The 12,069-nt window shown below is 41.6% G+C and overlaps 1 protein-coding gene and 1 non-coding gene across 2 annotated transcripts; one reads left to right on the forward strand and one right to left on the reverse strand.

Annotated features, from left to right (window-relative positions):
- Positions 1–133: 133 nt before the first annotated feature.
- On the reverse strand, positions 134–252 carry LOC115180720 (5S ribosomal RNA). Its single transcript, XR_003873147.1, has one exon. It is a non-coding gene; the product is annotated as a 5S ribosomal RNA (ribosomal RNA).
- A 1,748-nt stretch (positions 253–2,000) lies between these two features.
- Positions 2,001–6,806, forward strand: LOC115180700 (CSC1-like protein 2). Its single transcript, XM_029742916.1, has 4 exons — positions 2,001–2,163; positions 2,320–2,435; positions 2,584–2,670; positions 6,588–6,806. Exons 1-4 carry the CDS (start codon positions 2,001–2,003, stop codon positions 6,804–6,806), a joined length of 585 nt encoding a protein of 194 aa, XP_029598776.1.
- The last annotated feature ends 5,263 nt before the right edge of the window (positions 6,807–12,069 follow it).

Here is a 12,069-nt window from a genome sequence, read left to right on the forward strand (position 1 = left end):
TAACTGACAACACACGGAACTTTGATCCTATTAAAAAGGCAGGAAGCTGCATTTAGTCAATTCATCATTAAATGCTTACTACAAGGCAGTGTTGTTGATGAAATAGTGTAAGAGCACACCCTCGTGGACAAAAAGCTTACATCACCTGGTATTCCCAGGCAGTCTCCCAACCAAGTACTAACCAGGCCCGACCCTGCTTAGCTTCCGAGATCAGACGAGATCGGGCGTACCCAGGCTGGTATGGCCGTAAACGTTAAACTTTCTCTTGGTACAACATATGTAGTCAATGTGAGTCTGATAAACAGACATTGCATTTTCACCAATTAGATAAGCAGCTTGAACTTTGTGTCACTGAAAAAGTAGAAGAAATTACAAACACTGTAGCCATCACTTTTTAGCACAGTTAGTTGGATAAAATACAAACTTTATTTCCTTTCATCATTTGAACATGGCAAGGGAGCACAAAGCACACACAAGCTGCATTCAGCAACAATATTCTTATTTGTCTTATAAATACAAGGCAGATGCTAACTGACAACACACGGAACTTTGATCCTATTAAAAAGGCAGGAAGCTGCATTTAGTCAATTCATCATTAAATGCTTACTACAAGGCAGTGTTGCTGATGAAATAGTGTAAGAGCACACCCTCGTGGACGAAATGCTTACAGCACCTGGTATTCCCAGGCGGTCTCCCATCCAAGTACTAACCAGGCCTGGCCCTGCTTAGCTTCAAAGATCAGACGTGATCGGGCATACCCAGGCGTATCGGGCGTAATCAAACTCATCCTAAACCATCTCAATTGGGTTGAGGTTGGGTGATTGTGGAGGCCAGGTCATCTGATGCCGCACCCTATCACTCTCCTTCTTGTTCAAATAGCCCTTACACAGCCTGGAGGTGTGCTGGATCATTGTCCTGTTGAAAAACAAATGATTATCCCACTAAGCACAAACCAGATGGGATGTAACCAAAAATGTCACATTTGGACTCATTACACCAAAGGACAGATTTTTTTTTGGTTTCTACGTGATTCCATGTGTGTTATGTCATAGTTGTGATGTCTTCACTATAATTCTACAATGTAGAAAATAGTAAAATAAAGAAACTCTGGAATGAGTAGGTTTAACCAAACTTTTGGCTGGTACTGTATATATAAATATTAGATGAATTCCCCCGCATATATGTACATACTTCACATTTATTTATATAGCCCTTCTTTCATCAGCTGATATCTCAAAGTGCTGTACAGAAACCCAGCCTAAAACCCCAAACAGCAAGCAATGCAGGTGTAGAAGCACGGTGGCTAGGAAAAACTCCCTAGAAAGGCCAAAACCTAGGAAGAAACCTAGAGAGGAACCAGGCTATGAGTGGTGGCCAGTCCTCTTCTGGCTGTGCCGGGTGGAGATTATAACAGCATATGGCCAAGATGTTCAAATGTTCATAAATGACCAGCATGGTCAAATAATAATAATCATAGTAGTTGTCGAGGGTGCAACAAGTCAGCAACTCAAGAGTAAGTGTCAGTTGGCTTATTCATAGCCGATCTTTGAGAGTGTCTCTACCGCTTCTGCTGTCTCTAGAGAGTTGAAAACAGCAGGTCTGGGACAGGTGAACAGGTCAGGGTTCCAGCAGGTCTGGGACAGCAGGTCTAGGACCGGTAGCATGTCCAGTGAACAGGTCATACTGTATTTTATAATAAATTTGTTTTTGGAATGGGTAATAAACGCTTGTCTACTTTAGTAAGGATGGGAACATTTGCCTTTTGGGCAGAAGTGAGCACACATTTGTTAATTTTATAAATACTTGTAACCCCCCAACTCAGGAATTTCAACTGTAGCAACCCAGGTGTAATCCCCCAAAGATTAAGCACAGACTATTATCAGAATGTCAGTGGTCTCCAGCTAAGATTTAAAATGGGTGGGGGGAGGTGTATGTTCAGTAGTTATATCGGTTAAATAACAGTTCTCAAACAAAAAAAGTGCTCCCTCTTTCCAGGTCTGATGTACATGCTGCTGAAGCACCTGGTGGATAGATGCAACATGTATTACGCTTACCTTCCCTCGAAACTGGACAAGAAAATCCACTCCGGTGCTGTCAATCAGGTGGTAGCAGCTCCCATCCTCTGTCTCTTTTGGCTGCTATTCTTCTCCACCATGCGCACAGGTAAGGCACTGGGGGATCTTTTTCTTCCCAGAAACAAAGTGGTAAATTGGATTGTTAAGATGTGTTAGTACCTAACACTCAACACCTTATTCGGAGGGTGAGCCCTGAAGTCAAACATTGTAACTTACTGTCTCTTTGCACTTTGTTGTAACCCAGGCTTTGTGACCCCCACGTCCATGTTCACTTTGGTGGTCCTAATCATCACCATTGTGGTATGCCTGTCGCACGTCTGCTTCGGCCACTTCAAGTACCTCAGCGCTCACAACTACAAGGTACGGGTCACTGTGCTGAAGGTACGGCTCACCAACACACCAAGTGTCCAGTCCTTCATTTCAGGTAGCAGACTTAGGCCAAGTAGTACCACAGAGGATAATCTCTGACAGCTCTTTTCCCTTCTTTACCCCCTTTGGTCTCAAACAGATTGACACCAAGGAAACAGATGTTGACGTGGTTGAAAATGGCCGCCCACCACTCCGCACCTTCTCCTCTCCTTCTAATAAGTCTCAGGTAAGCAGAGAAGCCAATTCTTTTTGGAGTATTCCAAGCTGTTGAATTGTGGGGGACTAGAATGGAACTGTCCAGATTAAGAATATATATCTACACTGCTCAAAAAAATAAAGGGAATACTTAAACAACACAATGTAACTCCAAGTCAATCACACTTCTGTGAAATCAAACTGTCCACTTAGGAAGCAACACTGATTGACAATACATTTCACATGCTGTTGTGCAAATGGAATAGACAACAGGTGGAAATTATAGGCAATTAGCAAGACACCCCCAATAAAGGAGTGGTTCTGCAGGTGGGGACCACAAACCACTTCTCAGTTCCTATGCTTCCTGGCTCATGTTTTGGTCACTTTTGAATGCTGGCGGTGCTTTTACTCTAGTGGGAGCATGAGACGGAGTCTACAACCCACACAAGTGGCTCAGGTAGTGCAGCTCATCCAGGATGGCACATCAATGCGAGCTGTGGCATGAAGGTTTGCTGTGTCTGTCAGCGTAGTGTCCAGAGCATGGAGGCGCTACCAGGAGACAGGCCAGTACATCAGGAGACGCGGAGGAGGCCGTAGGAGGGCAACAACCCAGCAGCAGGACCGCTACCTCCGCCTTTGTGCAAGGAGGAGCACTGCCAGCGCCCTGCAAAATGACCTCCAGCAGGCCACAAATGTGCATGTGTCTGCTCAAACGGTCAGAAACAGACTCCATGAGGGTGGTATGAGGGCCCGACGTCCACAGGTGGGGATTGTGCTTACAGCTCAACACCGTGGAGGACGTTTGGCATTTGCCAGAGAACACCAAGATTGGCAAATTCGCCACTGGCGCCCTGTGCTCTTCACAGATGAAAGCAGGTTCACACTGAGCACGTGACAGACGTGGCAGAGTCTGGAGACGCCGTGGAGAACGTTCTGCTGCCTGCAACATCCTCCAGCATGACCAGTTTGGCGGTGGGTCAGTCATGGTGTGGGGTGGCATTTCTTTGGGGGGCCACACAGCCCTCCATGTGCTCGCCAGAGGTAGCCTGACTGCCATTAGGTACCGAGATGAGATCCTCAGACCCCTTGTGAGACCATATGCTGGTGCGGTTGGCCCTGGGTTCCTCCTAATGCAAGACAATGCTAGACCTCGTGTGGCTGGAGTGTGTCAGCAGTTCCTGCAAGAGGAAGGCATTGATGCTATGGACTGGCCCGCCCGTTCTCCAGACCTGAATCCAATTGAGAACATCTGGGACATCATGTCTCGCTCCATCCACCAACGCCACGTTGCACCACAGACTGTCCAGGAGTTGGCGGATGCTTTAGTCCAGGTCTGGGAGGAGATCCCTCAGGAGACCATCCACCACCTCATCAGGAGCATGCCCAGGCGTTGTAGGGAGGTCATACAGGCACGTGGAGGCCACACACACTACTGAGCCTCATTTTGACTTGTTTTAAGGACATTACATAAAAGTTGGATCAGCCTGTAGTGTTGTTTTCCACTTTAATTTTGAGTGTGACTCCAAATCCAGACCTCCATGGGTTGATAAATTGGATTTCCATTGATTATTTTTGTGTGATTTTGTTGTCAGCACATTCAACTATGTAAAGAAAAAGTATTTAATAAGAATATTTCTTTCATTCAGATCTAGGATGTGTTGTTTAAGTGTTCCCTTTATTTTTTTGAGCAGTATATTTAACCTTTATTTAACTAGGCAAGTCAGTTAAGAACAAGTTCTTATTTACAAGTACGGCCTACCAGGGTATAGCAGAACGACAGATTTTTACCTTTCCAGCTCCGTGATTCGATCCAGCAACCTTTCGGTTACTGGCCCAACACTCTAACCACTAGGCTACCTGCCGCCACAGATAGCACACTGAGATTGGCCCAACGTTATCGCAATGCACAATATGCATAATTTTGTCCAGTGTTCCGACAATGTGTGTTTGTTTGCTCCCTTGACAAACAAACTGACTGGCCCAAATCTGTTATTCAAAAAACAACAAAGTGGTCACCCTGCCATTTTGGAAAATGAAAAAAAGATGAGGCTGGAGAAATGTAACCAGTCTCAAATTCATTCATAGACCACCCTATCGGTGCAAGGACTGTGAGATCAAAATGATAGCTTTAATATTTTTTGAAGCTTCAACATTGCAGCCGACTTTGAAAGCAAGTCGAGAATGACAGATCTACAAATCACCTTGCGTCATAAGTAACTACTCAATTTTATTTGTAGATCAGTCAGTCACAATGATAAATTACCCATGATGCATCATGGTTTTGATGCTCCCGAACACGGCCATTGTCAAGTGTTTTCGGATCATGTCATCGGAAATACTTTTTATTTTTGAGTACAAAACATAGAAACGCACCATTTTCATGTGGTTCTCTGTGGCTCAGTTGGTAAAGCATGGCGTTTGCAACGCCAGAATAATGGGTTTGTTTCCCAAGAGCACCCATACGTAAAATGTATGCACGCATGACTAAGTCGCTTTGGATAATAGCGTCTGCTAAATGGAATATATTATATACTGGGTGGATCGAGCCCTGAATGCTGATTGGCTGACAGCCGTGGTGTATTAGACCGTGTACCACAAAACATTTATTATTACTGCTCTAATTACGTTGGTAACCAGTTAATAATAGCAATAAGGCACCTCAGGGGTTTGTGATATATGACCAATATTCCACAGCTAAGGGCTGTGTCCAGGCACTCTGCGTTGTGTTGTACATAAGAACAGCCCTTATTGGCCATATATCACTCCTTCTCGGGCCTTATTGCTTAATTATTATATATGCTGATGTTGGAGTGGTGCTGAAGAGGATGAATATGAAATGTTCATTTAATTTGAAATTATATAAAAATTGCTGAATTTGGTTATATTTCCAGCTCTACCTGCTATCACTCTGTTTGCCAGCGCTAAATTGATAGTGTTATAGTGGAAATTCAGCCCGACTAGGCTGTATATAAATGTTTGTCTCCCCGTCAATGCAACTACGTTCCATTTCCCTGTCAACTTTTCACCAGCAGCATCCCACTGCTGTCTTGCTTCTGAAGCTAAGCAGGGTCAGCCCTGGATGGGAGACCAGATGCTGCTGGAAGAGGTGTTGGAGGGCCAGTATGGGACACTCTTCACCTCTGGTCTTAAGATTGAATGCCAGTACCCCAGGGCAGTGAAGGGGACATTGCCTTGCTTAGGCTCACATCTTTCAGATGGGACATTAAATGGGTGTCTTAAATCGGTGGTTAAATTCCCAACCTGGCCCTATTTCCATCATGGCCACCTAATCATCCCCTCATTGGCAAATATCATTCCTCATCTCTCCACCATGCTAGCTGATGTGTGGTGAGCATTCTGGCACAAAATACATTACCCAGGTGAGTGCCACACATTGCTAGTGGAAGAGGTGAGTTTCCCCCTTTATTATGTAAAGCACTTTGATCTGTTATAGTAAAGGAATTAAATTAAACTCTAAAGTTGCTCGTTCACTGGCCATCCTGATCATCTTCAATGTAAACAAACAGCAGTGTCTTGCTGATTTACTATTGGTTCACATTTTTGGTATTTGAACATGTGAACAATATAAAATATTTCATTTTCTCGCATAGAATGGGCGAGTTCCTGCCCGACTAGATGCACAGGCGTTGTATTGCATCAACCAATGGTTGCGCCGACTGTGCAGTCAGGCATTATTTTGCTATATCATATGATGCGGTTAACTGATATATTAAATACCTATCCAGGGCTTTGTAAGAGCTGGCTTTGGTCTGCAATGTAGTCGGGCAGGAACTCAACCATTGTGTGTTTGGGTTATGATGAAGTATGAAGCAATACAAGGCTAAGTAGTATGTCAAACACCTTTAACTTCTCAAGATGCCATTTATAAGCATATGAATGGTGAGGTGCAGGATCCTTCATAACATTGAATGTTTGTTTTCTCCTTAGCAACCAACGTACATTGCCCAGGTCTTACAGGACCCAATCATGGATGACGCTTGCACAGGTAGTGGGGAGGAAGATCGGGGATCCTCACAGGATGAGGAGATGATCAACACTGGAAATAGTCTCAATGAAGCTGATTTCCAGTCTGGTGAAGACAGCCTCATAGCCAATGAGGTCCACCAGGAACACTACCAGCTGAGAAGGGGAAAGAGAGAATGGTGAGAGAGGGATTTCAGAGAGCATGAATGCCAGATAAACAAACCACCAACTTCACTTTGGATTCTAAAACAATCTGCAGTCATTCCTCCCCCATGCTCACCCACTCTGTCACTGTTTTTCAGTTGTGCCTCTGCACATTGGCATTACCAGAAAATGCCAGACACACACACACACACACACACACACACACACACACGGTGTAATTGTGAATGGTTTTGTTAAATCTAATTTGATGCTTGTCTGTGAGGAAGTCCCCTCTCAGTGTATTTTGAACACCTATCCTCGCGATATGAATCTGGGCGTTAACGCCCCTTATTTTATTTATTTATCTACTGGAGTCCTACACTTTTATGGAACTTCTATGGAGCACAAGTCCAACACTCAGCACAAGTCCAACACTGGTTTTCATCAAACCCAAAAAGATGAGCTAATTTCATAATATAAAGATACAATGTATATTTGAGAAACATACAAAACACACAAGTTTCTCCATGTACAATTCGACAGCTCAGCTCAACCTGGATGACCATCATCGCCTTTTTTTGGAGTAGGCTATTGTATGGTTTCTTTCCTGGGACTCCAGGAATAAACCAACCCATTTTTGTCTCTCTTATTGGGAAGAGGGGGGTCAAAATCGTGCCTGGTTTGGGTTTCTTTTCATCCATGTTTCCTTACTTGTGTGTCTAACTACTAAATCCCCATCAGGGTGGCTCAGGACTGGTGGAGAGGTCATGAAAGTTAGGCTACAAAGTCTCCAATGAAATCCTGCTCCAAGCACAGGGCCCATTAACTTTTATGGGTCTACAGACTCATACCCAAACAAAACTTGGTTCATTCTTGTCAACGTGCAAAGCACCCTGCATTAGGTCTTCTTTCTCATAGTTTATGAACAAAATTACTTGCTTCCCCCTTTTTTCATTGATGTCTTCTGTATGTCATAAGATATTCACTCTGCAACTGAACATCCTCTGCAACTGAACATGGTTGGAGACACCATCTTAACATGACATATAAAAACATGATGCAGTCACTCAGGTTTGTGTATTTTATATATTGTTTTACTTCATGTGTCTCACGTCACTGAATGGGCACTGTTGGAGGATATCAGGGCCATGACATCGGCCCTCTATCGTGTCATAAACATTCCAAAGACGGCAGTGGGCATGGCATGCCAAACAGCCAACAGACCAGGCTCCGCTCAGCTGGATTGTGGTGTTTCTGGTGTGACTTGTTCTCATGACATTTGTCTACAGTGATGCCCTGTCAGTCACCTGGTCTCTCTGCTCCCTTCCATCCTGTCCGTCTCAGTTTCCAAAGGGTCAGTCGTGGATGGCTTGGTGACTCTTGCAGCCACTGACATTGTACAGTTTTTTTATTTTGTCTTTAGTTTTTTATTTTACCTCTACTACCTTAAACATATGAACATCTATACCTGAAATAGGAAGCTAATTTTCTTGTCAGCGCTACTACTGTGAGTTCTGTTCACCTTGATCTTGAACATTTGCGCAATCTTTCAATAGTTTAGCTTATGTTGTAGATCCACGGAAAAACGGTGCTTTTGCACTTGATGATCTACCTTTTAAGCCTGGAGTTTTCAGCAGTCCTGTAAGAAGGTATCTGTATGGGTTCTGTCTGTGTTTAAGTGTGCACTAACAGTAGATCAATACATGAGAATGCCAAACAAAGTTGCTAAGGATTTAAACATTAACAATAGTTACTTACACTTGAAATTTGGAGAGGGGTCAACTACAGATTTAATCTATAGGTAGAAAAAAAAATTGGTTTACAATGACTTTCATGCTCGTGAGCATTAAAGTATTTTTTTATTTTTTGTAGTCAAGCCTTGTCTTTCGTCCCACAGGGAACACAAAACAAAAAAAGGTTTAAGTTGTGAGTACCCACTTTGTGTTTGTTGACTATGGTCATCTACTGGTGCCTGTTCTTTTGAGTCAGGAAGTGTTTCAAAGAGAAACTAGACCCAGGGGTGGGGGGCACTGTGAGACATAAAGAAACTGTTCTTGCCTCAAGTTGTACTCTACCCTTAATCTTCCAGTCAGAAATATGCTGAGGTGAGCTAGATGCATCTCTGGAGGAGCCAAGTCCCAATGAATTAGCTGTTTTTCTATGCTTCCTCTCAGAGGGAATAGTAATGAAGTGTAGATGAACAAAATGTAGCCTTAGTAAAGTATTTTGCTCCTCAGGAGTCATACTTATGTAAGATAATTTTTCAGATATACAGCACCAATGAATAGCGATGCTTCCATTTATTTTTGTCACATAAGTTTGGGTGCAGTGCGTTTTCATGCACTTAGATGCAAAGTATCATTACGTTGTCTCTGATTGAAGTGCAATCAGTCAAATGTCTGGTTGAGAACAACATGACATCATGGGCTGGCCCTTCTGGCTTAGATGTCGGCCATCTTTGTTTTGCACTTTCTGGAACAGAACTGTGGTATTAAGGCCAGAGTCTATTTTGGCCCTCAGCCTCTTTTCTCAGCCTGCATAGGAACTACCCCATTTGGTGTTCACAGTTCTATTCTGGGAAATTGTGATGACATTTCAAAGCCAGTGTGCACTATCTTTTCTAAATGGACTTCAAGCACAAAACGCATGAAAACACAATCGAATACTTCCATAAAAGGCATTAGGTAGAAATAAATTAATGCACAACTATGTATATAATTTCATATATGTCTTAAATTACCACAATTTCATGAATTTGATTATATAATTCAATCCAAAACAGAAAAAAGTGTATAACAGAACAACGGCAGAAATAAATGTGACTTTTCAAGAGTATTAAATCACTGTGTAAGTATAATCAATATACAGTAGTGATGGCTCATTCGCCCTAGCACCTCCCTAATACTGTTAAGTGGAGCATTCTAAGTATTTCTTTATAAACCTAGCTAGTCCTTTCAGATCTGTGAACACCATAGGGATAGGGCCAAATGAAAGAGACTAGGGACCAAAAATTGACCGGGCCAAAGAGTGGCTCCACTGACTAGTCCAACAGATGAGGTGCACTAATAGTGAAGGTCTGCTAGAGGTCACTGTATAGCTGTGTTTTTGTATTACATCTCTGTGCGAAATGATTTGTAACAAAGAAGGATGTTTTACCATTTTGCATCAGGAACATGCAATAGCAAGTGCGACATTCAGCAAAGAAATAGAACTAGAGCAGTGACTTAATGAAAAGTTTAAGTCTCAGGTGTACTTGTTTTTAAGAAAAAATTACATTTTTTATTTTTTTTACATTGTATTAGTTGTTTTCAACTTTGAGCGTTTCGATCTGTTGACGAAGCTAATCTATGAAAGCTATGGCTATTGGTAACAATCTATCAGAGGAAAATGAAAACATGTATCATGGTTGTCTTGTTATTAGCAACACATGTTCCTCTGTAGACACACTGAAATTACCATTGTATTGTGGTTTGTCCCTGTTTGAAAACCATAGCTACATGCTGGATATATTGTAGTTTTTCTGTGTCTACTCTGGTCTGTATCTTCTGTTTCCCTTTAAGTGAGTGTGCACTAACACTGTTCATGATTGTATGCACGCTAACACAAGACTAACAACTATCCAATGAAATTACATTTTCCTGACACAATAAGAAATATTTTAAGAGACTTGCTTGCTAATACAGTCTATTTCTCAATGGAAATTAAGTTATTTTACAGTAACACTATTCTATAGTGACAAAAAAGGTTTTGAGATTCAGGTAAATCGCAAAAGGAACTGTGGTCAGTGACACTGCCTATTCCAAATTTGATACCGATGTATGTATTATATTGATAGCTGTGACAATGCTGTTACATTTATTGGGATTTTTTTTATTTATCATGATCTGACTTTTTATTTAATTTTATATTTGTTGCTTAGCATTTAAGTTGTGAAAAGAAGAATGTGATCTAAAAAATAAACATGTCAAATGCTCAGAAGGCTTGAGAATGGTTTGCTAAAAGTTTATGATTAGATTTCAATATATATATTTTTGTAAATAGCCATCAAAATTCACTATTAAGTTATGGTAGTGTTATAAAGTACATCATCTACAGTTTCTATAAAACATGAATATGGGTAGGGCTACATATAAATACAGCAAATGGTCACACGTTTGTTTTTCAGTCTCTGCTAACATTCATGCTGGTTCCCTTCACTAAGAAAACTAAGGAAAGTTTTTAATTTGATGCTGTAGATGTGTCAGCTTGTGTATACTATTTATTTTTACTTTTGTCCAAAGGTCTGTATGGTGATGCATTTGTCATTATCTGTTCCTTGATCAATAAAATCGGCATTCATCCTTCATGTTAAGGAGCGATCCCTGTGGTGGCAGAGATTTCATGTCTTTTGACATAATGCTATTCCAGTTAGACAGTGGTTTTGTAGGAGATTGGATTCCCAATCCCTTACATATGTTACTGTTTTTGTGATAGAACAGTAGGGGAGAGAGATGGAAGGGCACCTAAGGTAAAGTGGCCGAGACGTTTGTTTGGTCAGGAGTGGTACCGCTACACCACTCTGGCACTAATTTACAATCCGATCACACTTTGTAGACACTTTTAAAGGTAATTTCCAATTGAGCGGAATTATCACGTGTTAACCATAAATGCAGTCTCAGCTCTCACGCAATTACAACTCTGACACACCTAAACGAAAGCAATAAAAATCAATAATTTTCCTGCTAAAGTAGGTTACCGCTGATCTCATTGGTTCCATACTTGTGAACATTAGAGCAAGTTTAAGGGCTCTATTCAATTGTTATCGCAGAAGTTCACGGCTACGTGATTGAAATTTAAAGGAAATGTTCCCGCGTTAGCGAATAATGCATTCACAGTAAACGCTGCATATGTCAGCTCAATCGGAATTAGCTTTAAATTTCTATCACTTCAGTGATCGATTTGAATAGAGCCCCCTGTTGAATATTTTTCTCTGTCTCAAAATCCACATCAGACATTTAAAAATCAGACGTAGTGGCACTTGGTATAACACAACATGGGTGATTCTGCAACTACGGGCGCTTCTATGTCCTCGGGTCAAATTTGGGGATTTTATAAAAAATAAAATAAATATTTGTATGTTAAGGTCGCACTGGAATCACCCTATACTTTTTTTTAAACACCAAGTATTTTAGCTACTTTTCAGATGCATTTTATACCTCAATTGCACTGTTTTGTCCTTGTCCCTGACTGACTTTTAAGCTTCTATGTTTTTCTATGAGAAAACATTCATAATTACACTTTATATAATGTTATGTACTACAGA

The sequence above is a fragment of the Salmo trutta genome, unplaced genomic scaffold (assembly GCF_901001165.1).
Source record: "Salmo trutta unplaced genomic scaffold, fSalTru1.1, whole genome shotgun sequence".
Taxonomy (NCBI): domain Eukaryota; kingdom Metazoa; phylum Chordata; class Actinopteri; order Salmoniformes; family Salmonidae; genus Salmo; species Salmo trutta.

What these genes read in the sequence shown, in the direction of transcription:
- LOC115180700 (XM_029742916.1), top strand. Translation starts at nt 2,001, where the DNA reads ATGTACATGCTGCTGAAGCACCTGGTGGATAGATGCAACATGTATTAC. An exon ending in TCAGCGCTCACAACTACAAG is followed by an intron (nt 2,436 to 2,583) that starts GTACGGGTCACT and finishes GGTCTCAAACAG; the next exon opens with ATTGACACCAAGGAAACAGA. An exon ending in CTCCTTCTAATAAGTCTCAG is followed by an intron (nt 2,671 to 6,587) that starts GTAAGCAGAGAA and finishes TTTTCTCCTTAG; the next exon opens with CAACCAACGTACATTGCCCA.